Source organism: Malaclemys terrapin, chromosome 4 (assembly GCF_027887155.1).
Source record: "Malaclemys terrapin pileata isolate rMalTer1 chromosome 4, rMalTer1.hap1, whole genome shotgun sequence".
In the NCBI taxonomy this organism is placed as follows: domain Eukaryota; kingdom Metazoa; phylum Chordata; order Testudines; family Emydidae; genus Malaclemys; species Malaclemys terrapin.
Genome location: NC_071508.1, coordinates 137,751,389 through 137,775,387, shown reverse-complemented (window position 1 = coordinate 137,775,387; position 23,999 = coordinate 137,751,389). Strand labels below are relative to the sequence as shown.

General features: G+C 44.1%; 2 protein-coding genes across 3 annotated transcripts in view; both read left to right on the top strand.

Moving 5' to 3' along the window:
* MTHFD1 (methylenetetrahydrofolate dehydrogenase, cyclohydrolase and formyltetrahydrofolate synthetase 1) overlaps window positions 1-11,739 on the top strand; it is a 76,838-nt gene extending 65,099 nt beyond the window's left edge. The window contains exons 27-28 of one of the 2 annotated variants that reach the window (XM_054026407.1): window positions 10,398-10,506; window positions 10,713-11,739. In XM_054026407.1, coding sequence (XP_053882382.1) covers window positions 10,398-10,487 — 90 coding nt within the window. In that variant the 3' untranslated portion in view covers window positions 10,488-10,506; window positions 10,713-11,739. Of the gene's footprint in view, window positions 1-972; window positions 1,288-10,397; window positions 10,507-10,712 lie in introns of those variants that run through there. The other variant, XM_054026406.1, reaches the window with a different exon arrangement.
* A 2,891-nt stretch (window positions 11,740-14,630) lies between these two features.
* AKAP5 (A-kinase anchoring protein 5) lies at window positions 14,631-22,408 on the top strand. Its single transcript, XM_054026694.1, has 2 exons — window positions 14,631-14,706; window positions 18,370-22,408. Exon 2 carries the CDS (start codon window positions 19,011-19,013, stop codon window positions 20,502-20,504), a length of 1,494 nt encoding a protein of 497 aa, XP_053882669.1. The 5' UTR covers window positions 14,631-14,706; window positions 18,370-19,010; the 3' UTR covers window positions 20,505-22,408.
* The last annotated feature ends 1,591 nt before the right edge of the window (window positions 22,409-23,999 follow it).

The window sequence follows — 23,999 nt, the reverse complement described above, 5'->3', positions numbered from 1 at the left end:
AAGAACTTGTCAAATTTTGGGGAATGAGAGCCTTCTGCTACTAGAGCTCTCTGCAGGGGTGGAGTGAGAGTTTGCGTGGACTCTGCCGCCTCTCCTTCTGTGCACTTTGGGTGAGGGGGGTATGGGACTTGGTGGCGGGGGAGGGCGGTTAGAGATGGACTGCAGTGGGGCTCTGTCCTCCTGCCTCCGTTCCTGCAGAACATCCACAAGGCGCCGGAGCGTGTCCGTTTGCTCCCTCAGTAGTCCAAGCAGGGTTTGAGTCGCCTGCTGGTCTTCCTGCCGCCACCTCTCCTCCCGATCCATGTTTGCTTGCTGCATTTGGGACAAGTTCTCCCGCCACTGGGTCTGCTGTGCTGCCTGGGCTCGGGAGCAGGCCATAAGCTCTGAGAACATGTCCTCCCGTGTCCTCTTCTTCCTATGCCTAATCCTCGCTAGCCTCTGGGAGTGTGATGCCAGGCTAGGTTGTGAGACAGTCGCAGATGGGGCTGTGGGAATGGGAAAAAGGGAGTGAATTCCTCAGAAAGATAAATGTAGTTGTGAACAAAGAACATAGTCTTTCTCTGTGAACAAGACCATGCACAGCACCTATCACATGCGCACTCAGCACAAGGTCGAATTCTCGGCCTTCGCATTCAGTGCCTGGGGTCTTGCACAGCACATTTGAGAAGCGTGTCAGGACAACGGAATTTCTGTTGCAGGCAGACATGGTAAGCCGTAGACTCGTGGCAGCTTAAAACTTTAATATTAGCAATGGCCTCATTTCACATTGAAATCAATGTCGGTCCCTGCTGCCAGCAATCCGGCAAGCAGGAACTCTGCTCCTGTCCCACACCCTCGCGGCTGTCCCCGGGAACGATCCCTTTCGGCTGCCCCTCTCCCGCCTCCACCGCGTGGCTGCAAACCAGCGGTTACAGTTCTGTAAAGGAACGGTAAAGCAGTCCCAACACTAACATTCCCCTACCTCATTCAAAGCAGGTCACCATGAGCGACATCACCCTCATGAGGATCTCTGACAGCGAGAAAGAGAGAATGCTCCGGGAAAGCCTCCAAAGACCAGGGCCGTATGCCGCCCTGCTGTGCAGAGCAATGATTCCCGAGTACTTGCTTGTCTCGTGGCGCGGCAACGTGTCGTACTACGGAGGACCCAATAAGGCCGCTCTCCCCAGGAACCTAATGCAACGGATTTCCAATTACCTCCAGGAGAGCTTCCTCGAGATGTCACAGGAGGATTTCTGCTCCATCCCCGGACATATAGACCGCATTTTACTCTAGCTGCTGTAGCAGTGACTAAACAGTAGAGCGGCTTGGGCAGGACAATCATGCAAAACTGGACATTGCTAGATTTTTTTTTCAATAGTTGCACTGCCCATGACTGAACCGTTAAGCGCGTAGGGCAAACTAATCATGAGAAACCCATTTTTTTAATTGTTAATATTCCTGTTCTGTTAAAAATAAATGTTTAGATGTTTACAACACTTACTGGCTGATCCTTCCCCAGATTCTGTGTCCGGGGTAACGGCTGGGGACGGTTGGTAGGGGATCTCTGTAAGGGTGATGAAGAGATCCTGGCTGTCGGGGAAATCAGCGTTGTGAGTGCTGTCGACTGCCTCGTCCACCTCTTTTCCTTCCTCATCTTCCCCGTCCGCTAACATGTCCGAGGATCCGGCCGTGGACAATATCCCATCCTCAGAGTCCACGGTCACTGGTGGGGTAGTGGTGGCGGCCGCACCTAGGATGGAATGCAGTGCCTCGTAGAAACGGGATGTCTGGGGATGGGATCCGGAGCGTCCGTTTGCCTCTTTGGTCTTCTGGTAGCCTTGTCTCAGCTCCTTGATTTTCACGCGGCACTGCGTTGCATCCCGGCTGTATCCTCTCTCTGACATGTCTTTAGAGATCTTCTCGTAGATCTTTGCATTCCGTTTCTTGGAGCGCAGCTCGGAAAGCACGGACTCATCGCCCCACACAGCGATGAGATCCAAGACTTCCCGATCAGTCCATGCTGGGGCCCTCTTTCTATTCTGAGATTGCACGGCCATCACTGCTGGAGAGCTCTGCATCATTGCCAGTGCTGCTGAGCTCGCCACAATGTCCAGACAGGAAATGAGATTCAAACTGGCCAGACAGGAAAAGGAATTCAAATTCAAATTTTCCCGGGGCTTTTCCTGTGTGGCTGTTCAGAGCATCCGAGCTCGTACTGCTGTCCAGAGCGTCAACAGAGTGGTGCACTGTGGGATAGCTCCCGGAGCTATTAGCGTCGATTTCCATCCACACCTAGCCTAATTCGACATGGCCATGTCGAATTTAGCGCTACTCCCCTCGTCGGGGAGGAGTACAGAAGTCGAATTAAAGAGACCTCTATATCGAACTAAATACCTTCGCGGTGTGGACGGGTGCAGGGTTAATTCGATGTAACGGCGCTAACTTCGACATAAACGCCTAGTGTAGACCAGGCCTAAGAAGTAAACCAAATGGGGAGCACAAGGCAATGAGGACGCAAGCTCCATTTGCCAAATAAAGGACAAAAATCAATTGGGAAAGTTCATAACCATTTCATTGAAAGGGGAAGGTCCAAGTGCTACAGGAAAGTCAATAGCATTTCAACTCCCCAATTTAAGGAAGCAATATATTTGATAGCGAGATGCACGTTTCAACTGCCCCTTACTGTAAAGTCAATTATCAGATATAAATAAGAAAAGACAGGTTGTAGGACGAAAGAGTCTTTAACAGCTTTACCTCGTTTTGAACTGGTAGTGTTTTTAATTTAAAAACTTGAGTCTTGTATTGCCAGAAGCTTGGAGTGGACAACAGGAGATGGCTCGTTGGACAACAGAGGGTTAGATCATTTGATGATTGCCTGTTCTGTTCATTCCCTCTGAAGCACCCGGCATTGGCCACTGTCATAAGACAGGATACTGGGCTCGCTGGATCATTGGTCTGACCCAGTATGGCCGTTCCTATGTTCTTTCCTGTAGCCAACAGCAGCTTGCTTGCTGTAACCCTAAAACCATATGAACTTAAAAGAAGAAAAAAGTGCATGCGCTCAGAAGTCCAGGGTTGCTTTGTTAAGGTGGACTATCACTGACAAAGTAGTACTGTTTGTGCAAATATCAGTAAGACTATTAATGCAGTTTCATCTCCAGAGACCTGAGCTCAAATCTAGCCTGGGTCAGAAGTGAAATGAATTTGGTCTTTATCTGATGTCTGTCCACATTGTAAAATCACAATATAATTTGGCAAAAGGGTCCATTCACTTTGGTTAGTAGAGACCAGAATAGCTAGGGTGGGGAAGGTCAGGATGAATGTGTATTACTAGAGTTGTAGAGAGAGACTTGCGTTATGCTTGCCAGCACTGTGCCAAATTTTAGGTGCTATTATCATTCTTGAGTACTGAAATCCCCCTTTCAAATGTAACACTAGTGCTCTTAGACTTGACTTTAATACAGTTGAAATGATGAGTAGTGTTTTAGATCTGTGGGCTTGAATCTTAATCACTTCATTGTAACTAGATTTTGTTGTGTTTGAGGAAATCTTAAAAAATTAAATTATTGATTTTTAACACCGAATAGAAGAGTAAACAAAGTCAGTTAGTCATGACGAGCAAGGAATTGCCTGCCTCCCTAAACAGCTGAATGTTCCTTTTAAAATCCGTGCTTAAAAAAAAAAAAGCATCTATTTAACTAGAAACAAACAGTCCCTGAAGTTAAAGAAAAAAAAACAAAAAAAACTGGAAAATGAGTTTGAAGTATCCTGAAAGAGTAATATTGTTACCATTGCTCAGACCTTCCGTGCTTAGTCATTAATGAGAATTCACATAATTCTTCATGGTTCAGGCACGCTCAACAATTTGATTCCTAGAGCATCTTGAAGGTTATTGATCCCCAGTGGCTACTTATAGTCTCTACTTACAGACATGGAAACAGTTTTGGTGCCATGTGAACAAAGTTAAATCACAGGCATTGTGTTTAGTTTTCTCAGACTTGAGCTGCATCTAATCCATTAAATTAGATTCAGTCACTGCCTCCAAATTGGTTGGTTTGTTTGAAGGGCGTGAAAAAAGAGCAATAAAAACCACACAGAAGTGGGGAAGTGGCATCATCAGCTGGAGATGATCATGGTGGGAACAGGATCCAATGAGAAATCTGATGGGATCACAACCCTAAATGGCTGGTGTAAACAGTGCAGAGTGAAAGGGAGCTACAGATAATCATGTCCAAGGAAATAACATCAGCGTTAAAGGAGTGCCAGAAAATCTGGAGGGGAGGAATGTAGTGCTGTTTGGGCAGATGCCGGTAGAAGACTTATTAAATGTAGTTTCTGAGTGGATAGGGCATGGAGAGTGTTATCCCTTCTTGCTGCAAGTGGTAACTGTCCAAGAGCCAAATGCTGCATTCGTTGATTGAACAAGAAGAACGTGGCAGTGTAAATATTTCTAAATTACCCACGATGAAGGAATTAGTCATGTCTCATTTAAATAATCTCAGCCATCTTTAAAAAGAGTGCTTTGTGTTTGGGACACAATGAAAGAAATTGAGCCCTTTTCCATCATTAATTACATTCATTGCAAACAACACAGAATTTAATCCAATGACTTTTGGAGAGTTTTAAATGTTGGTGAACCACGGGGTTACGTATCTTAGATCAGATGTAATAAGAGAGGGATGTTTTCAGAAATTAAAACCAAATAGAGCCGGCTTGTTCTCCCATAGCGTCAGTACTGCAAAGTCAGTCCTGCTTTCCAAATGTCGAAAGTACTTTTTATGGGCAAGACATTAACTCTAATAGACACAATCACATCAGGATTAATAGGAGATTTATGATTATGGCCCTGACCCTGCAACCAGATCACACTTGTGAAAGTATCCACCAAGCCCATTCAACTTTAGAGGGGCATGATTACAGGATCCAGCTCTGGGGAATTCAGACTGCTGTCTAAGCTCATTATGGTGTCTCTACCCTACAATAAAAACCCATAGCTGACCTGTGCCAGCTGACTTGGGCTCAAGGGGTTGGTGTAGACGTTCAGGACCCTCCCACCTTGCAGGGTCCTAGAGCTCGGGCTCCAGCCTGAACCCCAATGTCTACATCGCAGTTAAACAGCTCCGAAGTGTCTAATTGCAGTGTAGGCATACCCTTAGATCAATGGTCCCCAAACTGTATGGTGCGCCCCACCCCCAGAGAGGCATGGAGGACTGTTTTGCCCTGCTCTGCCCCCAACTCTGCTCCAACCCCAGCTCCCAGCCGTGACTCCACTCCCAGCTCTGGCTCTGCTTCCGGCTACAGACCCACCCCCCAGCGGCATCCCCGGCCTCGCCTTCTGGTTCCTAACCTCAGCTCCCCATCCCAACTGTGGCCCTTCTCCTGGCCCCGGCTCCAACCGCGGCTTGGGGAGTGCGGGGGGGCATGGACAGAGGTAAGGAGGGGTCATGAGGTAAAAAGTTTGGGAACCACTGCCTTAGATAATAAAATGTTGGGCCTGATAAGTACTTAGAAATGGGTGAAATTTTCTAAAGAACCTAAGTGACTTAGGAGCCAAAGTGCCATTGACTTTCAGTGAGACATTGGCTTCTGGCCTAGGTCACTTTTGAAAACAGGTTACTAAGTGCTTTTGAAAATTTTTGCCTGTAATATATAATAGGTGCTTGATTGTTGGGCCTTTCTTTGTTTTTGTTTGTATTTTTAATCCTGTGGGTGGATTTAGTGCCTCTCCATGCGTAACTAGGCAATGATAATCACTCTGCATTCTTCAACTTTTCAGTGCCTCCATTAAGGAAAACACCCCACACCCTCATTTACATCTAGTTTTGAGAACAGCAGAATGACAATAAAAATGTATGAATAATTGTGAACATTCATAGAGATAATCATTCTCTTAAAATGAGATTACAATATACTGTGTAAGGATGCAAAGTGTCTTAAAAGATGCTGAATTTTATGGCAAAATCAGGCTAGGATCTCTTATTTTAAAAAAAACCTTGGATTTGTAAATTTCTCAGGATTAAGACACTGCTGATGCATAACATTCTTTATATATCATTTTGGAAGGTGAATTTAGTTTTGTAAGAAGCTGAATAGTAGACAAACAGTGATTTGACATACAGTAACCTTTGTTCTAGAAGAGGCCTTTTTAGGAGATAGCAAATGATTGTTATGCTGAAAGTTAGCTACAGTATTTACTTGAATTCTAGAGCATCAGGGCGTGAATTATTTTAGGCCCTGATGCTGCAACTGCTTGTACCTACGTGAAGCCCCACTGACTTCAATGTGACGTTCCAGGGGTTCATATAGGCACAGTCAATTGCAGGATCAAGGACCCAATGTTTTCCCCTGCCACATCTGTAACCTTCTTAAAACACCCCTTTAGTGTTTTCATTTATTGTATTAAACAAGAAGCTGCCCTTTTAACATCATCATAAACTAGGACAAAGCTTTGAAAGGAAAGTTTAATCATCTTCTAAATCTTCTGGTGTCGAGTCAGCACTCAAAGATTTTTATGTCCTTCCCAAGGAAGAAACAGAGCAATTAATGTCACACGCACTAAAGAAACCATTAATTCAGAGCCGTCTTGTCATCCACCCTGTCTACAAAGTTCAGTGTACGTGGACAAGTGTATGGCATCATTTAAAGCCAATGAGATCTATGATATTAGGAAGCACAGATTAGAAGTAAGTGCAGCTGGTATCCTGTGTGCATTCCCATCTTTCTATGCTAATCCATGTGATGGAGAAAATGGTTTGCTGTGGAGATGTACAGTTTTTGCAGTTCACAGGCTGTTGTGTTCAGGGTACAGTGTAATTTTTGTTTAATACTGTGATTAACTTTATGCTCAACAGTATATGGGGGGTTTCTGTTTTTCCTTTACAAGAGGTGTTTACTTGAGATTACAAGCTTATTGATCAAAGACAACTGTGTAGATGTAATATACCTAGACATTTGTAAAGTGTTTTACAGTAACTCCTCACTTAAAGTCATCCCGGTTAACGTTGTTTCGTTGTTACGTTGCTGATCAATTAGGGAACATGCTCGTTTAAAGTTATGCAATGCTCCCTTCTAACTTCGTTTGGCAGCCACCTGCTTTGTCCACTGCTTGCAGGAAGAGCAGCCCCTTGCAGCTAGCTGGTGGGGGCTCGGAACCAGGGTGGACCGGAAGCCCCCCATCGGCTCCCTGCTCCCCTAAGTTCCCTGTGCAGCAGCTGCCTGCGGTTCAGCTGTGTCCCTCCCCGCACTGCCATGTGCTGCTCCTGCCCTCTGCCTTGGAGCTGCTCCCCGAGCCTCCTGCTTGCTGTGGAGGGGGGCTAATGTCAGGGTGTCCCCCCCCCCCCACTCCTACATCCCACTTACCCCATCTTCTCCATATAGAGCAGGGTGGGGACACGGAGGGAGAGAGACAGAGAGAGCCTGGGGCAGCAGCTGCTGTCTCAACTTCCTGATCCACTTAAAAAGATAATGCACTTAAGAGTGGGTCAGCTTACTTAAAGGGGCAGTGTGCATTTCTCTCTCTCTCTCCCACACACAAGGTGTGTGTCTGTCTCTGTCTGCTATGCTATCTCCCCTCCCCTCCATTCCTGCTGCCTTGTAGAGTGTGAGGCTACATTAACACCGTGTTAACCCTTGAGGGCTCAGCTGAGTGCTAGTTCATCATTTAGCACAGGGGTTCTCAAACTGGGGGTCGGAACCCCTCAGGGGGTCACGAGGTTATTACTTGGGGGGTTGTGAGCTGTCAGCCTCCACCCCAAACCCTGCTTTGCCTCCAGCATTTATAATGGTGTTAAATATATAAAAAAGTATTTTTAATTTATATGCGGGGGTCGCACTCAGAGGCTTGCTGTGTGAAAGGGGTCACCAGTACAAACGTTTGAGAACCACTGATTTAGCAGCAAGACATTCTCTGGGAAATATCCCACCCTCTTCCACCCTCTAACTTCACCATCTCAACCAAGCTTCACAATCATCATAGCTGTGAACAGTATTAAATTGTTTGTTTAAAACGTATACTGTGTGTATGTCTATATAATATATAGTTTTTTGTCTGGTGAAAAAAATTTCCCTGGAACCTAACCCCTCCTATTTACATTAATTCTTATGAGGAAATTGGATTCACTTAACATCGTTTCACTTAGTCGCATTTTTCAGGAACATAACTACAACGTTAAGTGAGGAGTTACTGTACTTAGTAAAAAGCAACAGAGAGTCCTGTGGCACCTTTAAGACTAACAGATGTATTGGAGCATAAGCTTTCGTGGGTGAATACCCACGTCGTCAGACGAAAGCTCATGCTCCAATACATCTGTTAGTCTTAAAGGTGCCACAGGACCCTCTGTTGCTTTTTACAGATCCAGACTAACATGGCTACCCCTCTGATACTCTACTTAGTACTGCATGACAGTCTGTTTTTTTTTTTATTTTTTTTAAAGCACTATGAAATATCAGTAAAGCGCACATTAAATGGAATAAGAATGGGGTGACTGATCAATCTCGAAAAGCAGCCAACAGTGGGGAATCATCATCAAATGGGTGTGTTTTCTAGTGGGTTCCCATAGGGATCAGTTCTAGGTCCAACACACTTCCAGATCACTGATTAAAATCTTGAATAAAGTATAAAATCACTGCTGATAATTTGCAGATGACACAAATATTGGCAAAAAAGTAAATAATGGTGAGGACTGAGCAGTCATACAGAGTGGTCTATATCGCTTGGTAACCTTGGCTCATTTAAACAGAATGTTTTAATACAGCCAAGTGCAATGTAATACATCGAGGAACAAGGAATGCAGGCCATACCTACAGCATAGAGGGTTGTATCCTAGAAAGCAGTGGCTCTCTGGAAAGGATTTATGGGCCATAGTGGCCAAGCAACTCAATATTAACTCCCAGGGCAGTGCTGTGGCCAAACGAGCGAATGCTGTCCTTGAATGTACAAAAGGAGGAGTGAGTATAAGTAGGGAGGTGATTTACCTCTGTATAGGGCATTGGTGTGACTGATATTGGAATAGTACACACAGTTCAGGTGTTAACTCTTTAAAAAAGATTGGAAAGGGTGCAAAAAAAGAGCCACAAAAATGACTTGAGGGCTGGAGAAAACACCGAACAGAGAAAGATTTAAACAGCTAAGTCTGTTTGGTTTAGCAAAAACAAGATTGAGAGGTAACTTGATTACAGTGCACAAGTACTTTGGTACTCGGTTTTTAATTCCCATGAAAGAGCTCTTTAACTTAGCAGAGTATGGTGTAATAAGAACTGACGATTGGCTGCCAAAGACAGACAAATTCAAATTAAAAAGTAGGCACAGATTTTTAATAGTGAAGACGATTAACCACTGGAACAAACTACCAAAGGGAGTGGTGGATTCTCCATCTCTTGAGCTCTCCAAGTCAAGACAGGCTGCCTTTCTGGATGATACGCTTTAGTCAAACACAAGTTATTGGGCTCAGCACAGGGGTAACTGGGTGAGGTTCTACGCCTGTCAGGTACAGGAGGTCAGGTTAGATGATCTAATGGCCCCTTCTGGCCTTAAAACTCTATGGATTTATGAATGTTGGTGCTTGACAACTGAACAAGCGATGGCATTGGCTTGTGTAGGCAGGTTTAGTGCAAGCTTTCCCACTCTGTTCAGCCAGTGCACCGCTGTCCTGACTTAAAACAGCTCTCAGAACTTCCATACAGTTTTATGTGACTGGCTGTTCCATCCAGTGGAAGTGAGTTGCCCCTCCCCTCCTCAGTGCAAGCCCAGCTTCTGTCTTAAAATCCATCTCTTTTTTTCAAGTCAGTACTGGGCACTTAGGTAGTGCCTTCAATCCTTGGCTCTCAGAGCACTTCTGACGTGTTCATTATGTGTATATCTACACTGAGCTGGAGGTGTGAATTCCAGCTTGAGGAGACATCACCATGCGAGCATGATCGGAGCTAGTGTGCTAAAAATAGAATGTAGCCGCAGCAGCGAGAGAGGCTAGCCGTGCTGAGTATGTCTTGGACAGGTATGTACTCACAGTGACTAGCCCCTCACACTGTCACGCTGTACTCTATTATTTTAGCCCACTTGCTCTATCGGAGCTAGTGCAGCTGTGTCACCACAAGCTAGAATTTACACATCCAGCTCGACATGCAGACATACTTGAAGGCCCCACAACAGTCCTGTGAGGTATTGAGATCCCCATCTTACTAACAGGGAAACCGTGGCACCGTTATTGCCTCATCCAGCATATGAGTCGTTCCATTGAAATCAGTGGAACTATGCACATGCTTAAATTTCAGCACATGCTTAAGTGCTTTGCCGAATCTTGGGCTAAATCGTTTGTACAAAGTCTCACTGAGTCAATGGAAGAGCCAAAAACAGAACCAGGCCCTCATAATTCCCAATCCCAGACTCTACCCACTAATACACTTTTCCTTCTGTCTGCTAGATGAGTACTATGCCAGGACTTCCTACTCGCCCCTGTTTCTATGATATTGACTTGGATCCAGTGTCAGAACAGGTGAATGGGCTGTTCTGAAAAGAAATGTTAACCAAAGGTAAGTCTCTTACGTGGGCTAGGAGCCTTGCAAATCTTTGGGTTGTACTTTTAACTCCTGAGTTAAGGGATTTACTCCCATCTAACTATGAAGCCATATGTTTCAAATTGTATTTGGCTATAATTCCTCCTAAAAGTTGCCTTTGATATGATAGATATCTATATTTATATATTTATTAGTAATTAAGTTTTCATTTTTCTTTCTAGCTACCAGAAGATTACTTGATGAGTAATGCAAACTCAGTTATGCCCTGATTTAAGACAAAAGAAGATATGGCTGAGAAAATGCAATACATGAAGTGACTGGGAGAAAGGAGCATTTGGAAACGAATGAAAAACATGCATTTATTTTTTTAATCTGAATAAATTTTTAAAAAATATTTTATTTCAGGCTAACTTTTAGTTCAGTGAGCATAAGAACTTGTAAATCTTATACACTGATGTTTTTAATTATATTGCCTTCATAAACCTATTGCTCTTACCCTTCATAATTGCAGATGGAGCAAAATACAAAACCTGTTTTTAATACCCTCTGTCTAGCTCTGTGATTTTTACTTATTAAAATGTAACAATAAAATTGCAGTTTCTTGATTGGTACAGTGTTTACAACAATCCAGGGCTTAATTGGTTGTTTTTAAATGTGTTTTAGAGCACAGGTACACCTTATCCCTTAATGTCTGAGCACTGTATCTTCCTGCTGCACTTAATTCTATAATCCATTGCTAGCTAGAGAAAATGTACCATCAGACTGCACTAATTCAATGAAAAGTAGGCAGTAGGGAAGAATCTCTATGCTTCTGTTCTTCCCCTAATGTTTCTGACCATTAGTTTCTGCTTTGAATTTTTCTTGCGGGCGCCTGCACTCTATCCAGTCTTCTCTTAAGAAAGCCCTGTGATTATCTGTGTTTCTGTTGTTACCTACTGAATTGTTAATGGAAGTGAAGCATATAGACTTTGCCTTTTTGGAGCCCGGCTCTCCATGCTGTGGCTGGGAACGGGCAGCTGTTCCATATGTGGTTTTTAAAAGATGTCTGATGAGCGAGGATGAGATTTGTAAATGACGTAACAACTTTTGTTGAAATCCCTTTTTTGGTGAGCAATGACAGCACAAGCACTGAATCAAATGGTCTGTAACAGGGTTTGCCGTAATAGGCCAAAAAATCACTTCATAATGTGAAAATGTAGTTACAGCCAGACTTGTAATTAACACAAATAAATTGCTAAAATCCTTCAAGAGTTCCCTGGGTTTTAATATATGCATTGAGATGAATGAAGTAGAAGTTATTTTTGTGATGAATTTGGGGATTGTACAGGGCAGCAGTCCCAGTATTGACAAGTAAAAGTGATTATTGCAGTAATACTGTCGAGCCTGCAGTGCACCACGGTGTCTCAAATTTAATCCGGTTTCCTTTCCTGGGTACTGCATGTCATCTGTAGGGAAATAAATGACCTGAATTATTCAGTGGATTTGGATGTACACAGTTGACTGTAAGAGATCTGACATGAGACCACCAGTTCTTTCAGTGTATCTATTGACTAGAATAACTTGCCTATGCAAGTAGCTAAATATTTTTGGATAATTCTTTCCACATAAAACTGCAAGGCCCATATGCTTGTGTTAGTTCTGGACCTAACATATGTTAAAGAATTGCTCTGACTGGAAGAAGAGTTGATGTAGGTGTATGCTCCAGTACATGGGCTTATTGGTAATACACATACACTATATATAGCAAGCTAGCAAGGAGAATAATTATGTAACAATTACATGGCTGTCACAAGAGTGAAGTTAGAGTAACTTAAATTGTCATAAGAGCTGCATTTAAATTTTCCTTTATATAATATCATTCCAATGAGAACAGCTAATCTTCACGGCATAAGCCAGACCACTTGCATGGGGTCAGGAAGGATTTTCTCCCCATATTTAATAGTGCACATGGCTAGGCACCCTAGGAGCTTGTTCATCTAAGGCATCCTGGACAGGCCACTTCTGGAGCCAGGATGCCAGAATAGATCGAGTTAGAGGCTGACTAACTTGTGTCAGTTTCTACATTTAATACTTGTTTCATCTTGTGGCTGCACTTCTTATGGCATCTCCCTCTTGCAGTCTTCCATTCTACCAACTTTATCTTGTTCCTTTCAGCCTGTCTTTTCTTTCCTGTCCTGGCCCCAACATACCCTTCCAGTTCTTTTGTACAGCCTTTCTTTCAAAACTAAAAGCTTGCCTTGTCCTTCTTGGACAAGGACTGGCTGAAAGCAAACTTTTGGTAAGAATATCTTTAATCTGACAAATAATAGAGGCATTCATTCTCCATAGAACATTTGTGGATCCGAAGCACTGCATTTTATCATGTCCTTAGCTACCTAAATGATGTGACTATATGGAGAGATCCTTCTGTAACATGATCTAGGATGTCACCTAATTTTGCAGAATGATGGCCAGCAGTGTGCGCTGAGTTAGTGTGCATGCTTGAAGTTTCCTCTCCCGCGTCCTCAACATCTTGCTCACTGTGAAACCAGAAAGAAGCTTATACCACACATTGCATCACCAAGACCCTCATACAAGCAAGAAAGCTTGAACAACCGATGTTGAATCCATGCCCATCCACGGCAGCCTTTGATCCCTTGGCAAATTATTCCCTTGCATTATCATCTTGCTCTGAAGCTGCATGAGAAACAAAATCTTGTCTCCCCTACAGTATTCCAAATGCAGGGTATTTAACCTCATTTAAGGAGGACTTATATCATTGAACCTGAAGTGATGTAGCTGAATTAGTGACCCTCTGCCTTTGTTGCCTCACCTTCTCTATTCCCTTGTTCTTGCCTCCTACTCACTATACCTTAGTACTGACAGGCAACGCTAAACTACAGGGGAGTGGAATTGTGTTGTAATTTGAACCCATATCCTACCCAGGACAGGTATGGAAGGGTATTAGTCCCCAAGAAATGTGTGAACTCAAGTCTGTTCATAAGCAGTAACAGTTTCTGAAATCAGGATCCGTATGATGTCGCTGGGCTAAATGTACATTGCTGCATAGATGAAAGTATTGAATGAAAATGGCAAGTGGAATTCCAAGAGCACTTTACGCTTGCTTTACAGCCAGATCGTACGGGTGAGCACCTCAGCCAAGGACTGAGTGGGCCCAGAAGGGAACCCTGCCAGTATTACTCCATAATAATCTGGGGGCCTCAGGCACAAAACAAAAAGTGGTATTTTTCTAAGCCTTGCCCACGTTAGACAACCTCCCAGATTGTGCAGCTGTTTGAACTATACTCCTCCCTCTCCCTTCTTACGTGCTCTAATGAGCAGTGAAATAGTTTTTTAAATGATCAGGGGGCAGCAGCGTTAGCGCCCATGGAGATGAATGGGGAAGTTCACAGCTCTCCCAACGTAGTTTCATGTAGTGCATCAGTTGCACTTGATTTGAATTTTCAGGGCTGTCTGTGCAACCATACCAGCAGGAGCTCTATATAAAATTGAAACTTAGATGCTAGAGAATGAGAAGGCAGCAAAAAGGAGGGGCCCTGGCCGAAGATTGTCCTGGCTAACTCCAAGCCCTGGCTGGACGACAGTCCTGACACTCACTCCTGAAATAGCCTTTGTCCCATCGGGCACCTTTGCAGAGAGGTCAGGGCTGCCAGGCATGAGAGCCAGTCTTCCGAAACTGCTGCAGCCGAGCCCGGCCCGATACTGTAGGCAGTTACTGGCAAGCTCTCCCTGCGAGGTGTGCTGAGAGCAGCCCTTCCCTTCGGCTCCGCTCCACCGGGACAAGCCCGGCCGCTGCTCACTCCAGCCTGGCTCGCCTTCCCGAGCTCACTACGCGGTTGGTATTGCTGCCCTGCCAAGGTGTGCACGGCGCGGTGCAGCCCAGGGGCAGGTGGGGCGCGAGGGGAGAGCCGAGCTCCGGCGGGAGCAGGTTGCACGGCAGGTGCCTGCCCGCCAAGGTGCGTCTCCGGGCAGCCGCTGCAGCGCCCCCGTGCTTCTCCCGGCCGGGCCACGGTCCTGCCCGGCGCTTCCCAGCCCGGCGCCCCCAGCTGCAGCTCGCGCTGGGGAGGGGGCGTGACTGGAGCGGGGCGTGGCCCCGGGGCCGGGCTCCCTGCTCCCCGCCTAGCGGCTGGGCGGGTCCCCGCGGCGGCACTAGCCGCAGCAGCAGCGAGCGGATCCGGCAGCAGGCGCCTCTCTCCGGCGGGCAGTGGGCGCCAGGTGAGAGCGAGAGCGGGCGTGGGCTGGGGTGGGTCCGCTGTCCTGCGTGGGTCAGGGAGCCGCCCAGCCCGGGTGCGGGGAGCGAGCCAGCCACGCTGCCATCGGGCAGGGGGCACCGTGCACCTCGCGCTCCGCGTGGGCAGAACGGGGCAGCGCCGGGCCTGGGGTTGGGGGGGCAAAGCTGGCTGGCGCTGGGCTGTGTTAGTGCTGCACCCCCGGCTCAGCGGGGAGTCACAGAGCAGCCGGCCGCTGTGCAGAGAGGGTCCCTCGGTGCTCCGCGTCCGGTGAACGCCGCGGTGCCTTCCTCCGCGTAGGGGGTAGCGTCCAGGGAGCTGCCTAGTCCTAGGCACGGGGAGGGGACTGCCCTGGCCGCCGGGGAGCGGATGGGTATCTACCTTCGCGGGGTGCGGGGGCTGCGCAGGGCTTTGCAGCCCTCCCTTGGTCTGGAGCAGTTGGGTGCAGGTGTGACTGTCCCTGGAGCAGGAGGCGGGGAGGGTGGTGGATGTCCCACTGGGGATGGAGAGGGTGCGAGCGTCTCACGGTGCCCATCACTTCCTGGCCCAGTTCCCTGCCAAATCTGAAGGCAACAGGCACAAAGGGAGAAGACTGAAAACGGGGCAAGCCAGAAACGAATCACTGGGGCTCAGCTTCTCTGCTGCCAAGCCAGCCCTGCTGCACCTCAGATCCTGGCTCTGGATGATGGAACTGTTCACACGGAAAATCGGAGGGAGAATGGTGTCGTCCCCCCCCCCCACCCCCCCATCTACTTCTTTGTCTCGAGCTTCATTTTTCATTACAGTGCCTGGCACATGAAGGAGACAGGTGACTTGTATTGCGACAGCCTCTCTTCCTTCCCACAAGGGAGCTGATAGATCTCTTTACAGGCAAAAGTTTTCAATCTCTGTCATAGCCTACTTGCAGTATGTAGCAGATTATTACTAATGGATCTCTTGCATTGGTGTGCTGGAATCCAGGCTTTTCATTATCAATGGCTCCCTAGAAAGACTTTCTCCCCATCTATGTATGGCAGGGTAACACATCACAGTTGATGCAAGCTTTGGCTGAAGATTTGGTGAGTACTGTAGCATCAAAAAGACAAAGGCCAACATTTTCAAACATGGGGCCTAAAGTTAGAGAAATACATCCATATTTAGGATTCTAAAATAAATGGCATAATTTTCAGAATAAATGGCACCCACAACACTTATTGATCACAATGGAAGCTGGGAGTGTTTGGCATCTTTGAAAGTCAGCCCACCCATGTAGTTGTCTGAATAATGATGTAGGAGCTGAACTTTTATCACCACTGTTGAAAATGTTGGCCATAGCATCAGTCCTATGTAAGGTGAATCTATTTGTTGGGAAACAGTGTGTTTGCAGACTACCAGAAATGTTTCCATTTCCATTGCAAATACTATAGTTTAGGAAACCTCCAGAGATTTGGAGGCCATATAAAGAAACATGCATTGTGGGTGTCCGTGACTTGGTCTGTTGGCTGGCATAGATACCCTGAGGCTTTTTCTGTAATTTAAACATTTCTACTTCCTTTATTTTCTATTTTAAAAACATTAACTGAGAAAGATTCATTCAGAAAAGGGGTTATTGATTAACGCTTCAATTCAGCAAGGTACTAAGCACATTGTAATTGTCATTCTGTGCAATTTCAGACCCCACTAGCCTGAAGACTGCTAATAATCAGCATCCATTTTTTCTGCCATTCAAGAAATAGCCAGGGACATGAAGTGTACAAGAGGTGAAAGCACTGAGATGTAATGCTTACTGTGTCATTTGATCTAGAATTGCACAGTGATGTGAGCAATGTGATGAAGTGATCCCAGGGCATCCTGCTTTAAAAAATAAAAAAAGAGCGAGACTAGAGAAGACACCGAATCTTCTCTTGGCTCCTTTCTTCAGACAGATCCATTTCCTTGTCTTTCCAGCCAGAAATACAGTGATGTCGATGCAGGAGGAAACTAATGATGATTAAGGAATGCTTGTCTGAGTCTCATTTCCAAAATCAGTGTTTGTGTCAGTTACAGATTCCATATTCTGGATTGCAGATAGTTTCCACAGCACACATGGTCTCAAGAGTAAGGTTTAGGAAAGCAAAGATTGACAAATAATTGTAGCAAAACATTATTTTTTGCCCATACACAGATTGATTGCATGGAATAAAATATCCGTGCATTGCTTTGCTTGTATTTTTATATGTTATTGCATTGCTAAGCCACAGCAAATAATGTTAGATAACTTCTAAATGCAATAATTTACTTTAGTTTTTTAAAACTTACATACAATAATGTTTTTTAAAAAGTAAGACATAAAAGAAAATATTTATAAAGCATTTCCCAAAGTTATCCAAGAAGAGAGGATCCCAGGTATTCCCTGAGAAGTATGTCAGTGTGCTATAATGTGGGTTTGCGTCTTTATATTCAGGAATGTTCTGAAGGGTTACATACATTTTATGATGAACATGTGTTCTGTGAGAGTGGGGTTGCCATGGAAGCCTTGCACACACTGTAAATAAACCAAACTGTCTGAAGGAAGCTTATCTTTTATAACTCGCAAACCCTCCTTTTTATGTTTCATGTAGCTGCGTATTATCTTATGCATTAAGAATAAAAACATCTGCTATCTCAATTTAGAATTTCCCTTAAGGGAATTACGAGTGCTGTGACAGACCCAGACCAGTGGGGTACAGGAGTCTGGTAGAGGGCAAATACACTGGTCACTGGATGAGTAGTTTTCTGTTCCCTGAGTGACCAGAGAAGGGGCTGCACTAGACTAATCAGGAACCTGCTAGAACCAGTTAAGGCAGGCTGGCTAATTAGGACACCTGGAGCCAATTAAGAAGAAGCTGCTAGAATCAATTAAGGCAGGCTAATCAGGGCACCTGGGTTTTAAAAGGAGCTCACTTCAGTTTGTGGTGAGAGTGTGAGGAGCTGGGAGCAAGAGGTGCAAGGAGCTGAGAAGGTATGCTGCTGGAGGACTGAAGAGCACAAGCATTATCAGACACCAAGAGGAAGGTCCTGTGGTGAGAATAAGGAAGGTGTTTGTAGGAGGCCATGGGGAAGTAGCCCATGGAGTTGTAGCTGTCATGCAGCTGTTACAGGAGGCACTATAGACAGCTGCAGTCCACAGGGCCCTGAGCTGGATCCTGGAGTAGAGGGTGGGCCTGGGTTCCCCCCAAACCTCCCAATTGACCTGGACTGTGGGTTCTTCCAGAGGGGAAGGTCTCTGGGCTGTTCCCCACCTGCATGGTGAATCTCTGAGGCAAGAAAATCTTCCAATAAGCCCAGGACCCACCAAGATAGAGGAGGAACTTTGTCACAGTGCATATAGGTCAGAGGGGGAAAGTGTTTCTCAGGGGAAAAATATTTTCCTAATAAGTGAAATATAAAAATAAACTTCCCTTTCTACCCACATAAAAACTCATATATATGCAAGATTCATGTGATAGTTCTCCTATGTAACTAGTGTGGCACTCTTGAAACCCTGTTTTGCCTTCATATATTGAAACACTGCTCCCACTGATTACAAGGGTGTATCTGGAATTTTAGAAATGAAATTCACAAAACTGAAAAATTACCCAGTTCTTATAAAAACAAATTGTATTTCCATTTTTACCACATTGTTTTTCATCATTTGTTTGTTTTGTTGCAGATACATATGAAGTAATTCGAGAGATGAAAACCTATACCCTATTTTTAAACATAAATGGCAAACCTTGCAATATGAATGGAAAGCAAATGAAATGCAAAGAAGGAAAGACAGAGAAACAGCTGACCCTATCACTGGAGGCAAAATAAGGCCACTTGGTGTGTCTGGCTCTTTTTTTGTAAAATCACTTCAATCCAATTGCTCAAAGAATGTGAAATAATGAACATATTAGCAAGTAGCAGTTGTTGATTGGTGCCCATCATAAAATGAAAATGGTCAATTTTTGATCTGATTTAACATCCGTTAAAAAAATGTCAAACTGTTGCTGAAATAATACCATTGTATCAAGTAGTGTTTCAGGTTGGCCATCCCAGAGATGAAACTGAACCTATTCAATAAAATACAGGATAGTGTGTTCTTAAAATCTATCCAGTCAGCCTTTCTCTCAGGATAGGCAAGAAAAAAAATAATAAATCAAAGTGGAAATATAAATGAGTGTAACAAGTCAATCAGAACATTTCTTTGCATAACACCTCATCTGTTCACAAAAGTAATTTCATGTTTTTGGATGAAATTTCAAAGAACTGCACTCTGAACTTATCTGCAATTAATTTATCTGATGGGTTAATAGAAAAGAAAAATATATGAAGAAATTAGAAGGCAGGACCACAAATATGGAGAAGGCAGCTAAAGAAATTCAAATGGAAAACACAGGACAATCAGAAAATCCTAGTGCAGCAAAACTGTGCCCTTCAACTGAAGAACAGGCAGAAAAACTCACAATGTTTTGTTTTAAGAAAAGAAAGAAGTCCTGTAAGAAGACATTGGAGATGAAAGGTGTCTGTGAAGAAGACTCTGTAACCTTGAAACATACAAGCCAATCCATCAATTCAGCCCCTGGAGAAGGGCAAGTTTCCAACCAATCTCAGTCATCAAGGGGAGCCTGGGCAACTATAAAACGTCTAGTGACACCTAAGAGACGGTCAAAATCTTCAAGGAAGCAGACACACTCAGATTCTCAAGTGCAACTGGAGATAAATACCGAGGATCCTGGCTTGCAGAGTTTTCCAAAGAATCGGGTTAGTTCTGGGCTTAAAATTCCCTGTATACGGTTCTCAAGAGGCAAGAAAAAACCCAGCCATTCTGAAATAACAGAAGAATCAGATTGCAGTGTTAAAGCAAATGAACTGATGGGCATTTTGAATAAAGCTAACAGTGAACCAGAGGATTTGGCAATAACAGTCAAATCTAGCATGGATCAATCCTTCAGCCAAGCCTCTGAAAAAAGTGACAGGAACTCACTTAATTCCACTGGGAAGAATGCGCTTTTGGTAGAGTCCAGACCAGACACTGATCAACACACACAGTGCATCGTTCAGTCAGAAATAACAAATCCAGAGGCAGTTGCTATAATGCTCCAGGAAAAGCTACACCAGAAGAGCCTACATGAAACTCCTGAACATACACCTGTAGCAAACAAGGGAGTTGATCTCGAAACCACCCTTAGTGCTAATGTTTCTAAGGACCTACCAGATAATGTAGCTGAAGCCACAGAGGTACAAGAAACAAATAGCATCGATGACGCAGGGCTTGAATATAAAGAGTCTGGAAGGAACATAAATGCTAGTGAAGACTGTCAATCCAGAGAGAGAATAATGAGTTTCAGTCAGTCAGCATTTAAAGATGATGCAGTAAGCGTGCAGAGCTGTTCAAGTGAACAATTGAAATTAGAAGAAAACAAGGACACTAGCGGAGTGAGCATTGTGATTACAATTACTGAAGCAGATGACGAGCCTGATGAAGAGGAGTCAAACCTGGACTGCAAGCTGTCCTCCATTACATGTGAACATAAGCAAAAGGGGAATAAAAAAATAAGTGGGAACCTCAATTTCAGTAAACTTTCTAATCGCAAAGAGGGCATAGTAGCAGGCAGTGGCCACAGGAGAGAGGCTAAAGTCTGTTCTCCTGCTCGGTCACCCAATGGTCTTAGTGATCAGGAGCACGGCACTTCAGAACAGTATGAATTGCTTCTGATAGAAACTGCTGCTTCACTTGTTAAGGCAGCGATTCAGTCATCTATAGAACAGCTGGTTAATGAAATGGCTTTGGACCATAGTAAACATAACAGTGTTCTGTAATGACAAGAATGCCCCAAAATATAGTATGACTCAACAGCAGCAATTTAAAATTGTTTAGCACCAAGATGAAAGGCTAGAAACAGTCTTAACTCCTTAGGTATTTGGGGTCTGTGTGTAGTGTATTTCTGCATGCTGGGTATGCCATTGTGTATCTGTAAAATAGATCCAAGAATAAGGACTCAGTCCTGCAAAGTGTTGACAGGCTCATGGGATTGGGCTTTAAAACATTGTGATTGTTGATAGCTGTGGAAAAGGTAAGTTGTTTTAGTGGCTGTATTTCAGTTTGTGTCTCTTGCAGTTTGGGGGCTCTATTATGTCACTCTATATTTTAGATTTTTTTCCTATTGTTTACATTTTATTTATTATACAGTATCTGTCAAAGGCCTTAGGGGTTACTGAGCACTCTCAACTGTATTGGGCCTGGTCCTGTACTTGTCATAATCGGTTGGAGTTTTGCCATTGATTTCAATGGCAACAAGATTGGGCCCATTGACTTCAGTGCAGGTTGAGCATGTTCAGAACCTTGCAGGATTGGGTCAATGTCTCAAGATGCGCATACTGTTTTAAAAACTACTACAATCTCAAACTGACATGGCAATGCTATTATTGTATAAAATGAGGCAAGTATATAGAGGGCAGCGTATCATTTGGCCTATTCCACTGCCCAAAATGTCTTGTGCATCTCAGACAGTGAAGTCATGCACTAAGCACAAGTGTATCTGACTCACGGCCATGGGGTTGCCAAGAAAATGGTGCCACTTAACTTGTTGAAGGGCCTGCCCTGATCCATTCAAGTCAATGGTAAAACTTCGTTACATCAGTACTGCAGGTTTGGGCCTAAGTGAACAAGTTACTGATACAGATGCTCCCCGACTTACGCAAGCATTCCGTTCTGGAATGCCTTGCATAAGTCAGAAACATATCTCCGTCCATTACGCCAAAAAAAAAATAAAAAAACCTCCTATTTCTAGCTTACAAAACTTTTTCCGCAAACTCAGATTTGTGTACGTCGGGTTTCCGTAACTTGGGGAGCGTCTGTATTCTCTTCTCCTGACACCTTCCTTTGTTTTTATAACATTGTAGTGCTGAGGCCAACTCTTTGCTTTAGCACATTTTTAATATGTAGTATGTAATATAAATAGTAATGAGCTGCTAGAGCTCTAGTGGTGAAGTATTTCCCCAGGGTTAAAATAGTTCCTGCAATTGCAATGGTCTCCAATCAGTCTGTTTTAACTTGAGCATTTTTTGTTTAATTATTGCTAATGCCTTTGACTATAGCCAGTATTTTTTTTAATAAGTGTTAGGGTTTTTCCCTCTGCTTCACAGCTCTTCCAAACTTCAGCAAACAAATCCATCCCACCTGTGTGTAACTGCATTATGCCACTTAATTTCTCCTTGCAGTTTCATTTGAATACACTATCATTGGCATCGTATTCTGAACTGTAAAATCATGACGGGTATAGAGAAAGTAGATAAGGAAGTGTTGTTTACTCCGTCTCATAACACAAGAACTAGGGGTCACCAAATGAAATGAATAGGCAGCAGGTTTAAAACAAATAAAAGGAAGTATTTCTTCACACAGCGCACAGTCAACCTGTGGAATTCCTTGCCAGAGGATGTTGTGAAGGCCAAGACCATAACAGGGTTCAAAAAAGAACTAGATAAATTCATGGAGGATAGGTCCATCAATGGCTATTAGCCAGGATGGGCACGGATGATGTCCTTAGCCTCTGTTTGCCAGAAGCTGGGAATGAGCAACAGGGAATGGATCACTTGTTCTGTTCATTCCCTCTGGGGCACCTGGCCACGGTCGGAAGACAGGATACTGGGCTAGATGGACCCTTGGTCTGACTCAGTATAGCCTTTCTTATGTTCTTAACTGCTGGGTACTGCTGCTTTGAGCTGGAATGTAATCAGCTGAAAGTAATCAGAAAAACCTCAGATCAGGCCCTTAAACACCTGCCATAGTTGAATCCTGAAACAGGTTTGTCATTGACAGAAAATATCAAATGCTTTGTTAGAGTTTTTGTGTATATTGTATAATATATACAATAAGTGTGTGTGTATCACTTGCCCTGTTCATTACCAGCTCTTTAAAAAGAAGCCTTTTGATTGTAATCTGTAAAGAATGAATGTGGGTCATGGGGCTATGATTTATGTGCAGCAGCCAAATAAACGACCATATTCTCCTGAAAACATGCATTCTTGTGCATATTTCTGAGCTGATGCAGAAATAGCAACCTCACTTGGCAATTGTGCATTGACCATTTGCAATTTTGGGAATCTTTTTTTCTTCCCCAGGACAGCATATGGATCCTGTGTTAAAATACAAGGGCTATAGTTTTTCCTAGGAACAAGAGCTCAGTCACATTTTAATCATTGGAGGTAGAGAATCCGAGCAGAGTACACACTTAATGGCACACACTGAAAATGAGCAATGAACACCAGGGCATACTTCTGTGTATATGTGTAGAACTCCAGCCTTAAATCTAGAGGTGTGAAAAAGTGTCTAAACTTTCTTTTCTATTAATATATTTGCTCAACTGTAGTTTGGATCAGAGTATCGCTGATCCAGGATATGTAATATTAACGAATTAGTGCTTTATACCGTTTGCTGTAAACATTGTGGCATAATTTAAAAATGATGATCCTTCAGGACTTTATGCAACTTTGGAACTCCTGCAGTGTTCTCAGGCACAACATAGAAATGCAGGAAGAGGCTTGTTTGAGCTAATGGACTTGCACTATATGTCTTGATAGATCATTGCTGGATGGAGGGGAATCAAAGAATATCAGGGTTGGAAGGGACCTCAGGAGGTCATCTAGTCCAACCCCCTGCTCAAAGCAGGACCCTAACCCCAGACAGATTTTTACCCCGGTTCCCTAAATGGTCCCCTCAAGGATTGAATTTGCAGTCCTGGGATTAGCAGGCCAATGCTCAAGCCACTGAGCTATCCCTCCCCCCTGCAGCACAGTGTAATTCTGGAAGGTCTGTTGGCTGTGGAAGAGAATGTCATGTGTTTTGTGAAATGGATAAAAGTTTACTCCTGTAGTGGGACAGCGTGTGTGAGTCAGCATAGCTCCCCTGAGATCAATTTCAGGTGGCTTTCATGTTGATGTACACCAGCCGAGGAACGGGCCAGTGTAGGTATTTAGAAGAAAATGATACAAAACTTGTGATTAGGAAATTAGAGATTGACAAAAATACACTTGTGCTCCAACCATGGGCCTATAGGTGTTCACTACTGATATATGTTCAGGTTTGTGTTAGCCATCCTTTTGCACTGCAGCTAGCTTTTCCTTCCATTATAACTGGCTACATAACTAACAAGCACTTCATTAAAAATGAATACACCTGTTGTTTTCTTGCATTGTGATTGGGTGGCTATGCAGGAAACAGTGATTTTTACATTGAAAGACTAATCTACAATAAAGATCACCTGTCCAGATTTGAATACTTCTAGCCACTCAGGCATCCATCCATACAGCGAGTAG